Source organism: Anabrus simplex, chromosome 1 (assembly GCF_040414725.1).
Source record: "Anabrus simplex isolate iqAnaSimp1 chromosome 1, ASM4041472v1, whole genome shotgun sequence".
Taxonomy (NCBI): domain Eukaryota; kingdom Metazoa; phylum Arthropoda; class Insecta; order Orthoptera; family Tettigoniidae; genus Anabrus; species Anabrus simplex.
In genome coordinates, this window is record NC_090265.1 from 1763581455 (window position 1) to 1763604974 (window position 23520).

Below are 23520 nucleotides of genomic sequence, written 5' to 3' on the forward strand. Positions count from 1 at the left end.
AATTTCAAGTAACATTTAAATAATCTTGGACCAATACAACGCTACTTCGAGTCCTCTCTTCGTAGCTCGATGCAGATCATCTTGCGTGCACGAAGATGGACACAGTGGACACTGAAGCATATGCTGGATGGTTTGATCTTCTCCGCAGTCACACTTGGTGTTGTCGCCATTGATGAAGCCCCATCTTGCCAAATTAACTTTGGACCTTCCCACTCCTGATCTCAACCTATTGAGAGATTTCCAGATTGTCCAGCTCTCATTGCAACCGGGTGGCAAACGTTCCTCAACCGCCATCTGCTCAGAGCCTTGGGGGATCTTCGTCTTCCATAGCTGTATCCTTGCCTTCTCAGCTGGTACTATAAGTTCCTGAGATGTTCGTAGGAAGCTCTTCCTAGATTTCAGTCTCTGTACTGGAAGCTCATGTCCATGCAGTCGATGAGTACTTTCGTGCTTAACCTTTGTCCTTTCCTCATTTGCAGCTACTTCTCTTCGCACACCGGGTGGTGCTATCCCTGCAAGACGATAGAGTTTTTCAGTTGGAGTAGACTTTAGACAACCTGTGACAAGTCTACAGGTCTCATTAAGTGATATGTCTACCTGTCTGGCATGAGATGAATTGTACCAAACAGGGCAGGCATATTCCGCTGCAGAATAACATAGTGCCATGGCGGAAGCACGAATAGTTTTTGGTTGACTGCCCCATTCTGATCCAGATAATTTACATAGAAGATGATTCCTGGTGGAAACTTTAAGTTTAGTGTTCATGCAATGTTTCTTGAATGTAAGAGCTCTATCAAGCGTCACTCCTAGGTATTTTGGAGTTTCACAGTATTGTAACTCAACACCTGACCACACTATATGCAGCTTACGATGAGCTTCCCTATTTTTCAGATGAAAGGCACAAACTTATGTTTTCATAGGGTTAGGCCTTAACTGGTTTGCCTTGTAATAGGATGACAAACTTTCTAGGGCGATGGTTAGATTCCTTTCCACTGTCTCAAAGTCTGTACATTGTGTTGCCAGAGCAAGATCATCAGCATACAAGAAACTTCTGCTATTTGGAGCTACCGGCTGGTCATTCGTGTATATATTAAAGAGGATTGATGCCAGCACACTTCCTTGAGGTAAACCATTTCTTTGAGTCCTCCACCGACTGCGCTGTCCTTGGAAGTCCACAAAAAACCTACGGTTCTGAAGAAGGGTTGCGATAAATCTGGTTATCTTAATATCCTTGGTCAGATTGTAGACTTTAACTAACAGAAGTTGATGGTTGACGGTGTCATACGCTGCAGTCAAATCTACAAAGACTACACCTGTCACCTTGTGTCTTTCAAAGCCATCCTCAACGAATTGTGTAAGATTCAGTAGTTGTTCAGTGCAGCTCTTACCCGGATGAAATCCAGCTTGTTGTGGTATGAGGAGAGGGTCAATCATGGGTTGAATGCGATTTAGGATCATCCTTTCCAGTAATTTATATAGATGACACAAAAGGGTAACAGGTCTGAAGTCTTTAGGATGATTTCCTTCCTTGCCAGTTTTGAGCAAAGCAATTACTCTACTTTTTCGCCATGTCTTTGGTATCTGACCTCTGCTCACACATCTATTGAAGAGTTGCAGAACCCATTCTTTAGTTTTAGGCCCAAATTTCTTTATCTGTTCTACTCAAATGTCATCTAGACCTGCTGATTTTCCATTTTTACATTCTTTGATGACTTTGTCCAACTCCAACATGGTGAAGGGGACAGTGAGGTCACTTCTTTCTTCTTGAATCTTCCTCTGTATTTTTGGCCTTCGGATTTTATTGGTTGCTTTCCCATTTAAGAGCAGTTGGTGTGCTATCTGATTTGCAGTGACATTAAAATGTTGGGTAGTCTTCGTTGGATCATTGTTAAGATGTTTCAATAATCTCCAGGCTTTATGGGTATCTCTCGTAAGATCTATACTTTCAATAGTTTTCATCCACTGATTCCGTTTTGATGTTGTCAATGATGACATGAGATTGTTCTCAACTTCCACTGTCTTTTCTCCTAGGGGATTTTCTTCAAACAAAGTTGCATATTCCGTAAGCTGGACAACAAGGTCTGAGGTAAGGCCAGGGACATACCACGTCCGACAGCCTCTAGGTATGGACTTTCTGGAGCATTTCTTTACGGCATCAGCAAAAGTATCGTAACACTCTGGTGTTGGCTGGATGATGGACGCTTCAGCATCTAACATCTCTGCAAACTTTGACCAGTTTGCCTTTTAGAAGTTATACCTCCTTCGGAATGGAACACTCTGTGGTCTGACTGCTGCATAAATCTGGCACATTATTGGTCTATGCTGCGTGTTAGGTATTGGGTTGCAGACATACTTTACACATTGTTGGCTAATATTATTACTGCTGAAAATCAGATCAGGGTTATATCCTCGTCTCCTTCTGCCACTGTTAAATGAAGCTGGTAGTTTAGCATCATGAATGAGAGTTAGGTAGTTTGCTTCTGCCCATTCTTGCACTGCTATACCACTCTCATCTTCGTATTCATAACCCCACACATTACTATGGCAATTGAAATCCCCAATTACTATTTTCGTGTGTTGATTCTGAAAATTGGAAGGATTACTAACAGTAAATTCAACTCCAGGTGGCTTATACAGAGAGGAGATGGTGCAGCTACCTGCTTCTATAGTGAGGACTTCAATATCATTTTCCTCCGTGAAGGCTGTGGACTGAAGCTGAATATCAGGTCGGACAAATATGGCACTTCTGTACTTTAGGTGTGACCGTTCAACAGCTAGACGTATTCCATTAATTTTTGGTCTATGCATTTCACTACTTCTGTGTGTCTCCTGTATGCACAGTATGTGGCAATTGTGTTGACTGCATAGATTTTGTAACAGTTCCTCTTTTGTTGAAGATATACCTTCAATGTTAATAGAAATAATTGTTAACTGTGGTCCTGAAAAGGACCGTGAAGATGATGTTTCTGGTTTGAAAGGATCAGCCGTCAGCACATTTCGTAATGATGTCTGACGTTGCCCAGGTTACACCCGATTGCTAATTAAATCTCTTTTTGCCATAATTGCAATCTTCGTGGAGGTTGGGAATAGAACTGAAGGATACGAAAGGGTGATTGGTAAATGTGGGGAAGATATGGAAGCTAATGGAAATGGGAAGCAATTGTTGGACTTCTGTGCTAGTATGCGTCTAGCAGTTACGAACATATTCTTCAAGCACAAGGCTATTCACCACTACACATGGGAGGCTAGGGGTACCAGATCAATAATAGACCGATTTTGAATTTAGGAAATCTGTTAGGAATGTACGAGTTTTCCAGGGAATTTTCGATGATACAGGCCACTATCTGATCTATAGTGAACTAAGTATGTCTAGGCCTAGAGTAGAGAAAGTGAAATCTGTCTGTGAACTAATAAGGGTAGAAAATCTCCAGGACGAGGAAATTAGACGGAAATACATGAATATGATTAGTGAGAAGTTTCAAACAGTAGACAGTAAGCAGGTTCAGGAAAAAGAAAGAGAATGGGTGGCATACAGGGATGCTGTAGTGGAAACAGCAAGGGAATGCCTAGGAACAACTGTTTGTAAAGATGGGGAAAGGCGAACGTCTTGGTGGAATGATGAAGTGAGAGCACCTTGTAAACATAAAAAGAAGGTTTATCAGAAATGGCTCCAAACAAGGGCCAAGGCAGACAGGGATTTGTATGTAGATGAAAGAAAGAGAGCGAAACAAATAGTTGTTGAATACAAAAAGAAGACGTGGGAAGATTTTTGGTAATAACCTCAAATGGCTACGTCAAGCAGCAGGGAAACCTTTCTAGACAGTAATAAAGAATCTTAGGAAGGGAGGGAAATATGAAATAAACAGTGTTTTGAGTAATTCAGGTGAACTCATAATACATCGCAGGGAATCACTGGAGAGGTGGAGGGAATATTTTGAATATCATCTCAATGTAAAAGGAAATCATCCTGGTGGTGTTGCAAACAGCCCAGCTCATGGGGAGGAGGAAAATAATGTTGATGAAATTATGCTTGAGGAGGTGGAAAGGATGGTAAATAAACTCCATTGTCATAAGGCAGCAGGAAAAGATAAAAATTAGACCTGAAATGGTGAAGTATAGTGGGAAGGCAGGGATGAAATGGCTTCATAGAATAGTAAGATTAGCATGGAGTATTGGTAAGGTACCTTCAGATTGGACAAAAGCAGTAATTGCACCTATCTATAAGCAAGGGAACAACTAAACAACTATCAACGTACCTCAGTGATTAGTATACCAGGCAAAGTATTCACTGACATCTTGGAAGAGAAGGTACGATCAGTAGTTGAGAGGAAGTTGGACGAAAACCAGTGTGGTTTCAGACCACAGAGGGGCTGTCAGGATCAGATTATCAGTATGTGCCAGGTAATTGAAAAATGCTACGAGAGGAATAGGCAGTTGTGTTTATGTTGGTAGATCTACAGGAAGCATATGACAGGGTACCGAGGGAAAAGATGTTCACCATACTGCAGGACTATGGAATTAACGGTAGGTTATTAAAATCAATCAAAGTCATTTATGTTGACAATTGGGCTTCAGTGTCAATTGATGTTAGAATGAGTTCTTGGTTCAGGGTACTTACAGGGGTTTGACAAGTCTGTAATCTTTCACCTTTGCTGTACGTAGTTTACATGGATCGTCTGCTGAAAGGTATAAAATGGCAAGGAGGGATTGAGTTAGGTGGAAATTTAGTAAGCAGTCTGGTGGCCTATACTGACGACTTGGTCCTAATGGCAGATTGTGCCGAAAGCCTGCAGTCAAATATCTTGGAACTTGAAAATAGGTGCAATGAGTATGGTATGAAAATTAGCCTTTCACTGATGTCAGTAGCTAAGAAATTCAACAGATTTGAATGTCAGATTGGTGATACAAAGCTAGAACAGGACAATAATTTCAAGTATTTAGGCTGTGTGTTCTCCCAGGATGGTAGTATAGTAAGTGAGATTGAATAAAGGTGTAGTAAAGCTAATGCAGTGAGCTCACAGTTGTTATCAACAGTATTCTGTAAGAAGGAAGTCACCTCCCAGACGAAACTATCTTTACATTGGTCTGTTTTCAGACCAACTTTGCTTTACGGGAGTGAAAGCTGGGTGGACTCAGGATATCTTATTCATAAGTTAGAAGTAACAGACATGAAAGTAGCGAGAATGATTGCTGGTACAAACAGGAGGAAACAATGGCAGGAGGGTACTCGGAATGAGGAGATAAAGGCTAATTTAGCAATGAACTGGATGGATGAAGCTGCACGCATAAACCGGCTTTGGTGGTGGGGTCATGTGAGGCGAATGGAAGAGGATAGGGGTTTCCTAGGAGAATAACGGACTCTGTTATGGAAGGTAAGAAAAGTAGAGGGAGCCCAAAACGACGATGGTTAGACTCAGTTTCTAATGATTTAAAGATAAGAGGTATAGAACTGAATGAGACCACAGCACTAGTTGCAAACAGAGGATTGTAGTGACGTTTAGTAAATTCACAGAGGCTTGCAGACTGAATGCTGAAAGGCATAACAGTCTATAATGATAATGTATGTATGTAAAAGAAAACTGGTGTTGGTGTCCGTACCAAGTGCACACAACTTACGAGGAACATTGGAACATTTACTTCAAACCAAATTACACAATAAATCACTACATCTGATGAAAAGGAATACCTACTCAAGTTGTGAATGTTCCCCTTCAAGCTACATACAAATAATTACCCATATTACTATTGAACAAACATAATTTATAAATCAAGTGGCTCATTTAGACAGATGGGGCTGCCAACTCCCATATCAGCTCAGGAACGTCTGGTTGCTGTAGGAGTGACAACATAGTTCGGCACCAACCACAGAAGTTTTGATGTGTCTTTTAGTTTTAAGTTTGGATGTGTTGTTTGGACTTCATCATTGTTTTAAATTTGGATGGTAAATTGTGACTGGTTATATGTGAGCATATGTCTTCCAAATGGAATGTGGGTGAAGATGACCCAATATACATGGGGTCAAAACCAGTCCCAGGTATATAGGGCAATATACAAGCTAACGGTATTGAACAGGTGGACCCTTCTCTAATCTTTCATAGTTACAAGTTGCTTTAGGTCACATCGACACAGACAAGTCTTACGGCAACAATGGGATAGGAAGGAAGCCGCCGTGGCCTTAATTAAGATATAGTTCCAGCATTTGCCTGGTGTGAAAATGGGATACTATGGGAAACCATATTCAGAGTTGCTGACAGTGGGGTCCGAACCCACTATCTCCCGAATGCAAGCTCACAGCTGCACACACCTAACCGTACAGCCAACTCACTCGGTGATGATGTACTTTGCCTTTTGTGGTCATTACACATTCTTTACGACCATATTCTTGTGGTCACCATTTATATATATATATATAGAGAGAGAGAGAGAGAGTGTGTGTGTGTGTGTGTGTGTGTGTAAAGCCATGGGAGGTCTTGGGATATTACATGCAAAAATGATACATGTACATGTGTAGCACATTGCTGAATCAGTATGGGCTTCCTGTCTTAAAGTGAATGTTTTGATTTCTACAGTCACAAGAATTCTTTCTGAACTGTTGGTAATATAATGCCTACAGCTTCGCCAGTTTATACAAGATGCGGAACATGACTCAAAACTGCTGCTTATTATGCTGATAATTTTGAAGCAATAAAATGGGTAGTTGAAGACTGATTCCAAAGAAGCTGCTCTTATTAAAGAAGCACAGGAATTGTTGAGCAAAGATGGGATTCAAGAGAAACTTGCATTCATTAATTCCTTCTAATTTGCCTTTAGCCACCATGGAACTAAATAAAAGAAGACTATTCCTTTAACATGGTACTAAAATTGTTTGAAAGAACAGAATGATCCCTAATGAACATAAGAAAATGCAGAGCGTAGTGTTAAAAAACTCCAGCCTCTGCAATCTTGAAGACATTTTTGGTATACTCTAAGCAAATACAGTAGAGACAATACACGACACTGAGCGAGATATCGAGGGACAGCTATTGGAGCTCACTCTAGCGGATAGACCTGAACGGTACTGATTCTGTCATAAAAGCACGTGTATTTTTGGTGTTATTTATGCGTTTTCAGTGAGTTGACATAATTAAATAGTAGCGTGTGTCATTCCTTGATATCTCCTCCCAACATGAGGGGAAAGGTATGTGCTGTGTTTGACTGCAGTAATTACGAAGTAGAGAAAAATGCGCGGTCGTTCTTCAAGTTCCCTCGTGACAAGAACATGTAAGTAATATTGTGTTTGCATATATATTCTTCCAGTGACAGAGATTTTTGTAGTACTTCATAATCTTCTGACCTGCTCGACCCATGTTTTAACGGGCTTAAAATATAATACGCATATTTTATTGTATAGTGCAGCAGTTAACCTTCAATACCGATGTGTTGTTGTAGGTGTGATCTGTGGGTTTTGAAATGTCACAGAAGCGATTTGGATAAAGTGTACAAGAAAGAAGGGACGTTACGCTTGTATAAGAATTATAAGATCTGTTCAGATCATTTCCAGGCCAGCGACTTTAAAAATCCTCGACTATACAGCCAAGGGTATGTTACATTTTTACTCTAATTGTACGTAAATATTCCTCAAAGCATCACTATCAACAACATTTTCAAACTTTTCTTTCTTTTATCTTTCTTCTCAGATTAAAGCCGGGATTTTATACATTTTCTTTCTGTTAGTAGGCTTCATGTTAAGAGGAAAATTGTCCAGCTATTAAATGTTAATTCATTGCATCATATGTGTAAGGAATGTGCCGATATTTTTATTGACAAATGTCTTAATGTGATGATACAATGTTTTTAAATGAGGAAAAAAGACAAATCCAACCGTAAGATTTCAGGCAGGTATGCTAAAGCTAAAAAAGTAATGCATAAATGAAAGATCAAGCCATTTCACAGCAGTCCATTTCACACCTTGTTTATATGTCTAATTTCAGTCTTTGAATAATAACCTTTTAAATAATTCTTCATTCATTTATCCAGAATTGCTTTAGCAACTTCGAAGTTAAAATATCTCAATACCACTTTCTTTCTAGATGTAATTTATTTATCCATTTCCGTATATACATTTCCATTGATATTTGAATTTAGCGCGATTTGTTCAGGTCAAGTCACTAGGAGCGCCACCGTCGAATTGTCTCCCATTTTAGCAAGGCGAAATCCGTAAGTGTCATGTATTGTCTCTACTGTATTTGCTCTAAGGCACAGGAACAACTGACAGTGCAGGAATACAAAAACCTTTTAAGTGAAAATAGGCACAAATTTGTGTTTATTGCATCACGCTGTGATTAAGTGCAATCAAGATTTTTAAATTTCATTGAAAAACTTGAGCATTTTATTGTAGTGTAGCCTATGTTATTTTTTAAAAACTATTTTGGCAATATTTAAAGTGTACATTTAATTTTTTATGATACACATTACTAATTGATAGAAAATGTTTTTCACTGCAAATTTTAACATTTTTGCTGCATAACTATATGAAACCTCGTTACATCAATAACGTATTCTCTGGAAATTGCAGTAAATGTAAAGAAATCAGCACATAACCCTACCACTTTAAAACAAAGAAGAGTTAAAGGACAGTAAGAACAACAAATGAGATTGTAAAGCTGTACAATTGAGAAGTATTTTCATTCTGTCATAAAGATTTAAAAGAAGTTAACATATGCTGAGAAGGCAATTTCCAAGTATGTTATGTTCACATGTTATTTTATTCCAGTATTACTTTTACAATTTTTGGAGATGTAGAAATTTACGCTACAATCAGTTCTGATCTGCATTTAGGGCAGTTGCACAGGTGGCAGATTCCTTAGCTGTTGTTTTCCTAGCCTTTTCTTAAATGATTTCAAAGAAATTGAAGCAGTGAGTGAGAGAGTGGGCTATGCCAGAGTTGGATGGAACTGAGTTATTTAGAGTTTTGCGTTTGCTCTAATAATGAGAAAAACATTCCTAGTAACATATAATTTATTGTTTACCATTTCAAACTCTTTAGGAAAATTATTTACAGGGTGTAATTCCATCATTTAACTGGCTCCTTAGGCCCTTTCCACCTGCACACAACCAAACAAAATAACCTCACATTACTAGCTACAGGTTCGCTAACAGTGCCTACAATTGAAATATCAAAGAAGGTTCAACCTTTTCAATACAAAACGTGTTGTATAAGAAGTTCACAACATAATATTTATTGAATAATTAGGACCGGTTTCGACGCTCACTGCGTCATCATCAGCTACAAAGATCAACAAATAGGCAAAGTACATGTCATGAATGATTTACATTAATAACTCTTGTATGGCTGAATACAAATGGTAAAATGCTTTGTCATAAAAGCTAGGAGAAACTTGAGTAAAATATGATAATGTGATGTGACACATAAAACATAGTGGTTTGATGGGTAAAAATTATGCATAAAATTGAACTGATGCTATGAACATGAGAGTCTGAATATGGTGATAAAACTATGTGGTAAAAATAAAATGGTAAAATTGTCCACTCTTCTGTTGTTCACTTCAGGCACATAAGTCCAGGTCCGATGTTATATAGTCAAACCAATAAAAAGATTTTTGTCGAGGCCGGGACACCTGATGTTGGGCGATTGAATAAGGTTGCTCTTCGAATTAGTCTCAGCTCAACAGGGTAGTGAATCTTTAAGAGAGGAAAGAAAAACTAAGTTAGTGAAATGGAAGTCTAAATCGAGTCGCGGTCAAGGGTGATAGAATATGAGACTCACCTTGTTTGGCGTGCTGAGTGTGTGGTGTAAGAAGAGTTCTGGACTAGTGAGAAGGTGTGACTGAGTAGCGAAGTTAGAGTGAGAGGGGTGGGGGGGGGGGGGAGGGGAAGTGCCTACTCAAGAATTGCCTTCATTACCTGGTTACTATAAAACTTTTAGTCCTTTACAACAAATATTTGGAACTTCAGTTAATTACAAAATTGAACTAATTCCAGAGTAAACAAAATATTTCAGTAGCTTCAGATATCCAGGTCTTCCTTGACAACTTCAGCTGTGCTCGAGTCATCTGGCTGCAATGCATGGTATATGGTATGGTGATTCTGCGGTATATACGGCAGAAGACACATCAAGTCCTTGTATTTAGCTTTATTAATTCTTCTTCCTACAGGATATAGACTTTCTAGTTTATATCTAGTTAATATTCTCTTCAGTGTTTCCAGTGGTGCTTATGTTTTCTCTCTGCGAGGCCTCCCAGGTACTGTATATAATACTTGCACTCCCTCCCACGTACAAAGTTCAGAAAAGCTGGTTTTGTACTGTAATATACCAGGTTTATTACAGTCTATCCTGAGAATGACAATCTTCCAAAGTAGCTTTTTAACACCTGACCTACTTTTCTTGTTTCTAACGAAGCACGATGTGGCACTGTGGAAGTTTTTTAAGTCTTCACTTTTCATTTCTATCACATGAAAAGGATTCTTCACTATTGAATGTTCCACGAGACGAAATCAATCTTCTGGTGTGAATACATAGTCCATTTTCCTGATCACCTTTTCGACGACACCGAAATCATGGTCTGAAGGCAAAACGGTGTGTCCAGGAACAACATAGTATTGTTTTATGCAGTCAAACTTTCCTGTCGTCACAAGAGCATTATAAATCATATACAGGATGTTATTTTTATTCTGTGCAGAACAGGAGTCAGAAAAGAATCTTAACTTCCACTTTCCCAAAGTATTTTCAGGTACACTTAAACACTTTCCATAGATACGATGCAATCTCTGAAGCACCTCACGAAGCAACGTTTTTGGCCCACATACACATGAAGGCAATTTCCTGGTTGCATATATGAATACCAAAATTGTACACCCAGAGTAGTTGCCTTTGATAAAATACCACTCCTGTTGGTATTTTTGAAGATCATATGTTATCAAGCAGTAGTCACAGTTTTCTTCGATGTATTTAGATCGAAATGCAGAGAGAAGATTGTTTGCTGCAGTTGCCCTTACTTGAAGTAGCCGTATCTCTAAAGGTATGATATCTTCTTCTTTAGCTTGCCGTTCATCACACACTTTGCATGTATCAATGTGAGGCATTCGTATTAAACATAGTCCTGTATGTGCCACAACTAACACTCTTCATAGCAGCATCAACTCTTTCTTCTTTGTAGAGCCTATACATCTCTGCAACTGATTTCACAAATCGAATGAATTTTTTTAACCTTCTTTCTGCAATAGTGACTTACATACAAGAGAAATTTCTTTAATATGGTCCATTACTGATTTCTCATCTTCGTCACTTAACTTATGCTTGTAATTACCATGCTTACCTCTGAGATCCACATGAGGTGATACTATCGAGCTGTTACATGATGATGATCCTTCACGTTCAGATTCACCTCCTTCCAGCACATTAGCTTTTCTATCGCCTCTGGCTGTAGAAAGACATCTCCTGAATATTCCAAACACATCACAAAATGCCTTTCTGCATACCCTAACTAGATGTACATGGGAATTTTTCACAGAATATGAGAAAGATACGTGTCTTCTACTTAATTGTTAATTAATTCTCCTCTTTGGGTAAATTCCACTGCAGTTTGCTGACTTATCAGTCCAAATAGGAACACATTTTGTGCATTATAATCACCTGTTTTATAGAATGCACAGAATATGTCATCTTTTTCAGCTTTCGTAAGTTCATGGTATTCACACCAGCTAACATTAACAGTCACAGATCGCACACTACACTCATATCCAGCACCCTGCTGCTTTGCAGGAACAACCTTATTCATTTTATCGCTAATGTACTCTAACCCTAAGTTTCAACACACTTTAGCCCTTTTCCTTTTCCACTTATCATTTTAACTCATTTTTTAGGTTTTTCACAGCTACTCACTATTACTTCTCCTTCACCGTCCACCATTTTGTACACACCTAACACATGTTTTAGAATAAGCGCAACGATTGGCCAGCTCGTATAGCCGACAGATAGCGCACACACTGAATGCTTCTACCTGCTTGGCATAGCACACTCTCTCACAGCATAAACGTGAGATGAGTAATACACAGAAAATATGTTATTTAAAAAAGAACAGAAGGACCTGCGTAAGTCTTTGATATTTTGCACACTTAAAGGTGAATGTAACTCCTACACAAGGGTACCAATAACTCAATTTTGACAAAATCTCTCACTCACTGCCTCAATTGGAAATTTATTAAACATCTCCCTTGGTAAGTTATTCCTGTCCCTAACTCCCCTTCCTATAAACAAATATTTGCCCCAATTTGTCCTCTTGAATTCCAACTTCTTCTTCATATTGTAATCTTTCCTATATTTAAAGACACCACTCAAAATTCATCTACTAATGTCATTCCACGCCATCTCTCCACTGACAGCTCCTTAAGATTATCCTTGATATTTTATGCCTAAGGTCATCTTCAATACGGAACAATATTGAGACTTGTTACCATACTGCTTAGTCGAGCAGCTCGTCTCCTTTCTCCCAAGTCTCCCCAGCCCAAACTTTGCAACATTTTTATAACGCTACTCTTTTGTCGGAGGAAGAATGGTACAAGGACAGGATGAGATGGAGGAGGCTCATATACCACACCCGGGAAACTGGAGATGGTTTAGGATGATGATGATGATGACTCTTTTGTCGGAAATCGCCCAGAACAAATTGAGTTGCTTTTCTTTGAATATTTTCCAGTTCTTGAATCAAGTAATCCTGGTGAGGGTCCCATACATTAGAGCCATACTCTAGTTGGAATCTTAACAGAGACTTATATGCCTCCTGCTTTACATCCTTACTACAACCCCTAAGCACCTTCACAACCATGTGCACAGATGTGTACCCTGTATTTTCAATCCCATTTATGTGACTACCTCAATGAAGATCTTCCCTTATACTAACACCCGCAGATGCTGGTATCAAACCTGCTAACTTGGGCTAAGAAAGCCAGCACTCTACTGTCTGATACACTTACTCCAGCAGATTATCAATGAAGGAAGATGCCAGATGTTCAAGAGTGAAGCAAGGTGGCGTAGTTTGTAAATGTTAAATGAATACACAAGTTGTGTGGGTTACAACTGCAATCCATGAGCTATATCTGTGACTTTCAGCTCAGAGTAACCCAAGATTAATCTACCATGAGAATTTCATAGTGACCACATTAGTATTATGCAAATACCCAAACTGTAGAAAACAGGTTGTCGCACCAACACAGATAGGTCTTATGGCGACGATGGGACAGGAAAGGGCTAGGAGTGGGAAGGAAGCGGCCGTGGCCTTAATTAAGGTACAGCCCCAGCATTTGCCTGGTGTGAAAACGGGAAACCACGGAAAACCATTTTCAGGGCTGCCGACAGTGGGGTTCGAACCTACTATCTCCCGAATACTGGCCGCATTTAAGCGACTGCAGCTATTGAGCTCGGTGGAGATTCATAAATAGGTATAATGTCATGCTGATAAGATTGTACAGCAATACCACAACTTATTGGTTAATAATAAGTGCTGCTTACATGTTGTTCCTGACAATGTAAATAATAGTAATAAACCATGTCAGCTTTTTCCGGGCTTGTAGGCCGTGGTCCAGGAGCGAGTGAATGTCCCGATGTTTCATCGAAGACTGCGTTCGGCATTGTCAAGGGTAACAAAGGGGTTCACTAATCCACCTATTCAATACTTTATTTCCACTTAAAGTGGTTACATAAACACAATAACACTTATTTGGGACATGTTTTGCCCTTAATTTAGGGCATCTTCAGTCTAAAATAATCTTTAAAAGTACATACAGTAATACAAATAGAAGCTAAAAGATTAGCTAGTTACTAAAGTTTGGTACATACAATGTGAATATTGATACATTAATAAAAACATGTTAATGGAACAATGTCAATGATCATACTAAATCTATCTTGTCCGAGTCTAAAACTTCCTCCATTAAAAATAGGCCTACGTAGTTCTAATTAAAATCGTTCAAACAAAAATGTTTGTCAATTCACCAATGTGATAAAGCGTATATTGCCAACAAAATGAGGGCGTAAACATAAGCACAAAAACGTAAGTCATGTAGCCTACACAATATGTTCAAGGCCGCTATTAAAGTCGCAAGCATGAAGGTAACAAATGAGTAACAACACAGTAAGGTTTCCACCTATTCAATACAAAATATATTCACAATATTTAAAATTACATGGTACTAGTTTCGACCCATCTAAGGGTCATCATCAGCCACATGAAAGCAAAGATCACTCTTGACGAAATCCTAAGAACATGTTAATTTTAACAGTAAGATTATTATGGAATAACAAGTGAATGTGGTAAATGAAAAGAGATGTTAGTATGGGACAGGTGAGTAATAGCTAATAAATATACAAGGAATATACATAAGAGGTTTGGAAAAAAGTATAAAAGGGGGCTTAGTGTTGTAAAAATTATATAATCATGGAAAACAGTAAGTCCTTATAATGAAGAATGCAATGTGAAATGACATATATAAAATTATATATGGCTTAGGAAGAGTGGAGGTGGTTTAGGAGGGGAAGAGGGTTTAAGGAGGGGCTGAAGGGTGCGGGAGAAAGGGTAATTATCTTGGAAAAGTACCTTTGATAAAATTTAGGATTGAGTTTTGGTTGGCTGCATTATTGTTTCTGAGGAAAGTAATAAATAGATCGAAGAGTATGTTGGGTTTCTCTAAGATTTCATTGAGATTGTGACTGGCGTTAAAGTATTGGTCTAGGTGTATGTAGTAATTTTCCATTATGTCGAGTAAAGGGCCCTTGTTTGCTAATACGAGGATGTCCATGTCTTGTTCGATATTGGTGAAATTATGGTTATAATCTTGCATGTGTTGGCCGATGTCTGAAAACTTGTTGTATTTTATCATAATCATAATAATGGAATAATGTTCAGTGTTTGTAGTGTTACAATACAAGACTCAGAGCCAACAGAAGGGCGGTTAATAACGCAATGGTAGATAACAAGTAACAACTTACTACAAACAATGAACATTCTTCCATAATCTACCGGCATTCTCAACAAAGGTCTCTGACAATATTTCCTACCTGTACAAAGGGCCACTTCTTCTACGATAATTCAACTGATGTTTCAGTTTCGCCTTTACGTATATCTACCTTTGAATGTTTTAATACCTTCATGCTTACGACTTTAATAGCAGCCTTGAACATATTGTGTACATGACATATGTTTTAGTGCTTATGTTTATGCCCTCATTTTGCTGGCAATATATGCTTTATCACATTGGTGAAATGACAAACATTTTTATTTGAACGATTTTAATTAGAACTATGTAGGCCTATTTTTAATGGAGGAAGTTTAAGTCTCTGACAAAATAGTTTTAGTATAATCATCGTTGGCTGAACGGTCAGCATACTGGCCTTTGGTTCAGGAGGTCCCGGGTTCGATTCCTGGCCGGGTCGGGGATTTTAACCTTAATTGGTCGATTCCTACAGCACGGGGACTGGGTGTATGTGTAGTCTTCATCCTCATCATGACGCTCAGGTCGCCTACGGGAGTCAAATAGAAAGACCTGCACCTGGCGAGCCGAAGCCATCCTGGGATATCCCGGCACTAAAACCCATACGACATTTCATTTCATTGACAGTGTTCCATTAACACGTTTTTATTAATGTATCAATATTCACATTGTATGTACCAAATTTTAGTAACTAGCTAATCTTTTAGCTTCTATTTGTATTATTATATGTACTTTTGAAGATTATTTTAGGCTGAAGATGCCCTAAATTAAGGGCGAAACATGTCCCAAATAAGTGTTATTGTTTATGTAACCACATTAAGTGGAAATAAAGTATTGAATAGGTGGATTAGTGAACACCTTTATTATTTTTGAACTGTAAATTTTCAATACAGACCAATAATGAGATTTATAACATGTAATTGTCAAGGGTTCCGACTGACTTCGATAGCAGCAAAGCTCTCAGTGGAATGAAGTGCTGTTGTAATTCCACCTCATTATATAGTGCAGTATACTGCACGCTGCTCGCCTATTGGCCACCATGGTGGTGGTGGAAGGGGGGGGGGCAGTCGCTGATTGGCTGTTGTTCAGCCAAGCGTTAGGGAGCCCGGTGTACATTGCCCTGTCTTGGCGGAGACAGGCAGCTGATCATCCGTTGCTTTCTTTTCTGGTCTGCTGCGGTTATCGTGTCCTTCAGGATTTAGAGCTTTCATGACTGGAAACCAGACTTTGTTTACCCGTTCAGATTCTTCCTTATGGTTGAAGCTGTTGTTGTGCCTCAGGATTTCAATGGCTTCCCTCTGTAGCCAGGCGTGATAAGACACAGTAGTTAACAGTACTTTGGTGTCGCTGTACTGTATGTCATGGCCTGCTAGCAGCGAGTGTTTAGTGACTGATGATCTATCTGTCTGTCCCAGCCGGCTATGTCTGTTATGCTCCTTCAGTCCTGTGGCGATGATGCGTTTGGTAGTGCCTATGTATACCTGGCTGCAGCTGCGCGGGATCTTGTAGACACCTGCTGTGGAGAGAGGATGGCGCTTGTCTTTGGCAAATCTAAGTAGTTCCTGGACTTTCTTCATCGGCCTACATATAGTTTTAACCCCATGGGACTCCAGTAGCCTCCCTACTCAGTCAGTTACTTTCTCAATATACGGCAGAAAGACTTTAGCTGCCGGCCGCTCCTCTTCTTTCTTCTTGGTTGTTGGACGTTTGGGATGGAGTGTTCACTGGATATCTTTAGGGCTGTACCCGTTAGTGAGTAGGGCCCTATTGAGATGGCTGAGTTCCTCGTTTAAGTGCTGAGGTTGACAAATTCTCTTAGCACGGTTGAATAGCGTCTTAATCACTCTGTATTTTTATCGTGGGTGGTGGTTGGACGTCTTCTGAAGATAGCGGTCTGTGTGGGTCGGCTTGCGGTATACTGTGTGTCCCAAAGTTTAAATCACAGTCTTCATTACCAGAACATTGAGGAAAGCGAGCTTTCCCTCGTTTTCTGTCTCTATAGTAAACTGAGTATTGGTGTTAATACTATTCAGATGCTGTAGAAACAGCTGTAATTGTTCCTTTCTGTGGCTCCATATCACAAAGGTGTCATCTACAAAGCGCAGCCACACCTTAAGTTTCAGTGGTGCGGTCGCGAGTGCTGTTTCTTCGAACTTTTCCATATAGAAATTTGCTATCACCGGACTCAGAAGACTGCACATGGTGACGCCGTCCACTTGTTCATAGAAATTTCCATTCCACAGGAAATAGCTTGTCGTAAGGCAGTGGTTGAACAAGGTGATATAATGTCCTCGGGAAAAATCCGAGCGATATGGTCCAGGGCCTCATTCACAGGTACCTTAGTGAAGAGTGAGACCACGTCAAAGCTGACCTGTCGTATGTCAAAGATTCAGGCCACTTCATAGAAAAGCTGAATAACATCCAGTTAGAAGCTGAAGACCTGTAGGCTATATAAGTCAATATGGACCAAAATGGTGAAAATAGTCAAATTCTAAGAGAATTTGTCAACCTCAGCACTTGAGGAACTCAGCCACCTCAACAGGGCTCTACTCACTAATGGGTACAGCCCTAAAGATATCCAGCGAGCACTCCATCCCAGACGCCCAACCACCAAGAAGAAAGAAGAGGAGCGGTCGGCAGCTAAAGCCTTTCTGCCGTATACTGAGAAAGTAACTGACAGAATAGGGAGGCTACTGGAGTCCCATGGGGTTAAAACCATATACAGGCCGACGAAGAAAGTCCAGGAACTGCTTAGGTCTGCCAAAGACAAGCGCCATCCTCTCTCCACAGCAGGTGTCTACAAGATCCCGTGCAGCTGCGGCCAAGTATACATAGGCACTACCAAACGCAGCATCGCCACAGGACTGAAGGAGCATAACAGACATAGCCGGCTGGGACAGACAGATAGATCATCAGTCACTGCTAGCAGGCCATGACATACAGTACAGCGACAGCGAAGTACTGTTAACTACTGTGTCTTATCACGCCCGGCTACAGAGGGAAGCTGTTGAAATCCTGAAGCACACCAACAGCTTCAACCATAAGGAGGAATCTGAATGGGTAAACAAAGCCTGGTTTCCAGTCATGAAAGCTCTAAATCCCGAAGGACACAATAGCCATGGCAGATCAGAAGAACGCAACAGGTGATCAGCTGCCTGTCTCTGCCAAGGCAGGTCAATATACATCAGGCTCCCTAAGGCTTCAACCACTGGCTGAAGAACAGCCGATCAACAACCGCTCCCCCACCATGGCAGCCAATAGGCGAGCAGCGTGCCGTATACTGAACTATATAATGAGGTGGAATTACAACAGCACTTCATACCACTGAGAGCTTCACTGCTATCGAAGTCAGTCGGAACCCTTGACAATGCCGAACGCAGTCTTCGGTGAAACGTCGGGACATTCACTCACTACTGGACCACGGCCTACAAGCCCGGAAAAATCTGACATGATTTGTAATGCCGGCCATGAAAGCCTCAATTGCTACAATAGTAATAAACATTTTATTCACAGCTATGGGTATATTTTTAACCTAATAATAAAATAATAAACAACACTGGATCCCACATACGCAACGCTTGCGTGTGGGCTTGAATGAATTAACAATACAATGGCAACAAACTACTTAAACTTATTTTATAGTACACAGTTACATATACAGATTCTCTCATATAAACCCAGACCGAACGCACTGTGTTTGTACTCTGCACTACAGCAGCTCCAATATGGGAGGCGCGTGCATAGTTCTTGACCCTGCAAGCAGCCTGCACGTGTTCGACCTGGCAAGCATGAGTCGCCAGTCTGAATCTCAGCTGTTGACATGGTGAGACAGTTATCGCAAAACCATATTTTCGTATGTAAAAGTCCTGGTTTCATCTTAATGGTCGTATGAACAGTCATAACTCTCGCTATTGGTGTCCAGAAAATCCTAATGGCAGTTATGAAGTCCCTTATTATGACAGGAAGATTGTATCTGGTGTGCTGTTAATGCAAGAAGAATAATTGGGGCTATGCAGAGAGGTACCAAGGTAACATTTTTACTCCGTTCTTCCATCAGTTAATGGAAGAAGAAAAATTACGTGGGTGGTTTCAACAAGATTCAACTCCTGCCCATACAGCAGAAGATTCCCTTCTTATAATCTCGGAAACGTTTGCAGACATAGTGATCAGTGCTGGTCTATTTCCCCCTCGTTCTCCAGATCTAACAGTGTATGATTTTTACTAGTGGGGTAAACTGAAAGAAAAAGTATATCAAACAAATCCTCACACATTGGAGGAACTAAAAGAAAACATTATGAATGAAATCAAACATATTAGAGGCAGAACTCTCTCGCACCAGCCAGAATGTGGTTACCAGATACAATGCCTGCATAACCCAGGAAGGACGACACTTCCAGCAGCTTGTATACATACTTAAAGCAGGGCAGCCGCGTGCGACATGCTCGGCTGAAGCAGCTGCCGTAGCGCAGAGTATAAACATCATGCAATCGATCTGAATTTATATGAGAGATGCTGTATAATGAGTAAATAACTGGTGTTGGCGGTATTAAACAGACACTATTTAGAACAGTATTTTATGAGTACACATTTATTTTTAAATTAATGAGTGTAATCCTCTCTGTCAATTTTTCATTTCTGTTTAGATGTATTCTAAGGACTAATTCTGAGTGATACAAAATCATTTTAGATGAAAATTTATTGTTCTTCTTACATCTGCCTGTAGGAACCAGCTATATCCCAGGGGTTCCATCTGCATCCATCCATTCTGCAGGCATCATCTTTGGGCCTGTATCTTCTATGCCCAAAGGCAGGTCTGAACCTCTGCAGAGGTGTGCCTGAGCCAGAGTTTATGTACAGTAGGTAGGGTAGCCAGTTCCTTTCTGCTCCTCCATTCCCTTACCCCCACCAACAGCGCGTGGTAACCCATCCAAATCCTGACCATGCCCAATGTTGCTAATCTTTGGAGATCTCACGGGATCCGGAGTTTCAACACGGCTACGGTCGTTGGCCGGGGGTTGATAAAGTATTATAAATATGAGGTCCAATATAACTTGCATATGTCTGTCCACCTAAAGTATTTCTGTCTGGGAGTAGCAAACCAGATCTAACTTGTACACTTGTAATGTGTTTACAAAGAGAATCCAAAAATTATGTAGGCCTATAGGCTAGTTACTAAAAGAAAAAAAGAATGAACACAGGGTATTATGTTTCTCAGAAAAGTGTAACTGTGAGGAACTTATTGGATCATTTGCTAATTCCTCAGATAAAAGTGTACAGTAACTGCAGCAAAGCTACTCAGTGATGTTTTGACGTGGTCACTATAAGCCTCTCCTGGTTGTACACACTAACTTCAAACCTTCTCCATATGGAACAACAGACCGAGAGGAGATTTCATTTTCATAGACGCATACAAAATAATATGCATCCATTCTGCAGGCATCATCTTTAGGCCTGTATCTTTCTCTGCAGTGTTGCTGTTGCCCAAGCAGCAAGACTCCTAGCTCATCTGATTCCAAACCACGCAAACATGCTCAGGATTGATAAAAACAACCAGTTTCGGCAGTCCAGGCAGATAATGCACTCTACAAGAACAGTGCGGAAATATTACTGAAGAGTGAGGCAAATAAGACCATTAATTACATCAAAGGCTTGTAGATGATATGCCAAGAAGTTATATACAGAACAAGTTACCAAACAGGAAGAATGACGAGATTAGTTTGGATAATTCAAACTAAGAAACCAATACTTTATTCTTATAAGAAAACAATTGTATTAATTAATAAGTATACCACGGCCATCTTGATATGTATATAGAGGCCTGCTACTAATAGTTGTGATGTCACACGTATAGTGCTCAGTCTCCGTCGTCGTGTGCAATTCCTATATTGCTGAAACGATACTTTTTCTCACAATGTGACAAAGGAAATGCAATAATAAGCATAAGGATTGATTAAAACAACCAGTTTGGCAGTCCAGGCAGATAATGCAATCTACAAGGACAGTGCGGAATAACAGTGAAGAAACACTATCAAAAGAACACATACGGGAACACAAATATATGCACTCAAGGTAATAACTTATATTACACATGGTAAAATGTTTGACTGAAGGGTACTCACCTGGACTGTAGGCCCTACGCTGATGTTGACTAGGCAAATTGTTTTCTCTCAAAACAATGTCATTCTTTTATGTTTGTTTGAGCACATGATTATGTTAATTACTTATGAATAACTGTTAAAAAAAGTATTTCCCAAATTATGACATATCTTGGTCACAACACTCATTAACTCAGCAGCACATACCGGTACCCACACTTGTCACAGGTTTTTCAACTTTCATTATCAAAACATTGAAAGAAACATCCCTACGATTTCCACTGTTTAAAAATGCATCTTTGAATCAGATATCAAGATCTGAGTTAATACGTAGCTTTCCACAATTTGAAAAGTAGAATGACGGTCAGTAGGCAAACTGTTGCTGTCTCTAAAATGTAATTATATTACACTTATTTGAGAACATAGTGGTATTAATTATTTATGAATAAGAGTTAGAAATAATATCTGCAATGATATGATAGATATAGGCCACAACACTCATTAACTCTACTGCACACACCTACACTTGTCACAGAAATTAGGCCTACCAGGTTCTTCAACTTTCATTATCAAAACATTGAAAGAAACATCCCTACGACTTCTACTGTTTAACAACATCTTTGAATCAGGTATCAAGGTCTCAGTTAACGTGTAGCTCTCCACAACAATCTGAAAAATAGTATAATGGTCACTAGGCAAACTGTTGCTGTCTCTAAAATGCCATTACCGGTATATTACACTTATTTGTGCACATACCGTGCGGTACCGGTACTCTTGAAGGTTAGTTCGTCATTCTGCAAAATATCATCTCTCCTTTCTGGCGATTTTCGTTTGGCAGGGGTTGGTTGAGACGTATATGACGGCTATCCAGGAAATATATATGTCGCAGCATCATCGGTTAATTTAGGCTTTACCATAGGCACAGTTAAAACGGAAAAGTCTGGCATTTTTGCAGTCAACTCGAATAATGTGATTCGCGGAAAAATGTTTAATACAGGCCAAGGCATATTTACTGGAATCAAAAAATTAACTCGGTGTATATCATGAATCCATTTAGGTCGCTTCTCCTTATCGCTAGAAAACGCAAATGTTGAGATAGCCACCTCCTTATTTGAACGGTAATTAGATACCGGTATAGGCCTACATCCAGGCACACTACACGTTCCTCCCATTTTGCAAAAAAGGGCATACTCTAAGCATTATAATAATAATCATAATTAAATAATAAACTTTAGAGTACCGGTACTTTAGACAATTCATAATAGCTCAGTGAGTTCACCTAACCTAACAATACATCCTAAAACCAGGCTGCTGAAATTAAAATGCTATAGTATTTAGCACATAGGCCTACTATTGCTGAAAATACATCTTTTCCTGGTGCGTTTTCATACAGTTATCACTTGGAAACACGAACGAACACCTCTAACAACGTTGAAATAACAACAACGTGCTACCAAACCACCACGAAAACAAGACTCGTACCTCCATTCCAATGCACTAAACAACTGACGACATTGTTATCACTATGGAACTGTCGTGTAGCAGGCCGAACTACTTTGGAAGTTTGTAGACCTACATATTACTATTTTTACAGCTTCAGTATTCCTAAATTGCTCAATTTTTAGTTTCGTGCAGCCCTTGTAAGGCAGACCCTCCGACGAGGGCATCTGGTGGAAGATAGCGTAGTGTGTGAGTTGCATTTAAAATAAATATCAACCCTGACTAAAAAGCAATAAACGAACAATAATATAAATAATACAAGATAATGAATAATATATGTTTATCCTCACCTTCGTCATTTATATTTCTTATATGATGAGCGTTATCGTCGACCTGAAACACAGAAAAAGTACCGTATAGGAAAGTACAGCAATTTTATTTACGAACTAACTTACCGTAACTATTTTACACCATAGTCCCTACGGCACATTGCTAGAAATATTAATAAATGTAATATAAAAAGAGGGATACATGTCAACTTACCGGAACAACTAAAGTACATTGTTTGGAACACCGTATTCTTTCTGATCCTGAAAGAGAAACTGCAGCGCAGACCAACAATAATGCTGCATGTACATATAACGATGAACCTTTAATCCACATGGTTTTTAATAGGAATTAACTAATCCATTAATATTCAATTATAATAACTATAACAACACCAACAACACACAAGGGCTTCGAGTACTAATATGGAACTGCCAGGGCGTTAGGTCCAGAAAATACGAACTCGAACCCTTCCTTGTACTTCCTTTACACGGTCCTTTCGTCCTACATATACGTACGGTACGTGTAAACTTAGAACGAATGCTTCAAACTTCGTCCTCCAACTCCCCGACTCAAAACCACCACGTCCCCCAGAAAATGGCGGTAAGTGCAACAATCATTTGCCGACTCCCGCCCTTTTTCCCGCCATTTATTTCCCGCGCTTTTCTACCCA

The 23520-nt window shown here is 39.7% G+C and overlaps 1 protein-coding gene across 1 annotated transcript in view; it reads right to left on the reverse strand.

Annotated features, from left to right (window-relative positions):
* Nucleotides 1-23183, reverse strand: part of LOC136864409 (uncharacterized) — a 139999-nt gene extending 116816 nt beyond the window's left edge. Inside the window, exons 1-2 of the mRNA XM_067141368.2 lie at nucleotides 23064-23183; nucleotides 22871-22913 (exon numbers count right to left, since the gene is read on the reverse strand). Of these exons, the coding sequence (XP_066997469.2) occupies nucleotides 22871-22913; nucleotides 23064-23183 (163 nt within the window). The remainder of the gene's footprint in view (nucleotides 1-22870; nucleotides 22914-23063) is intronic.
* Nucleotides 23184-23520: the final 337 nt, after the last annotated feature.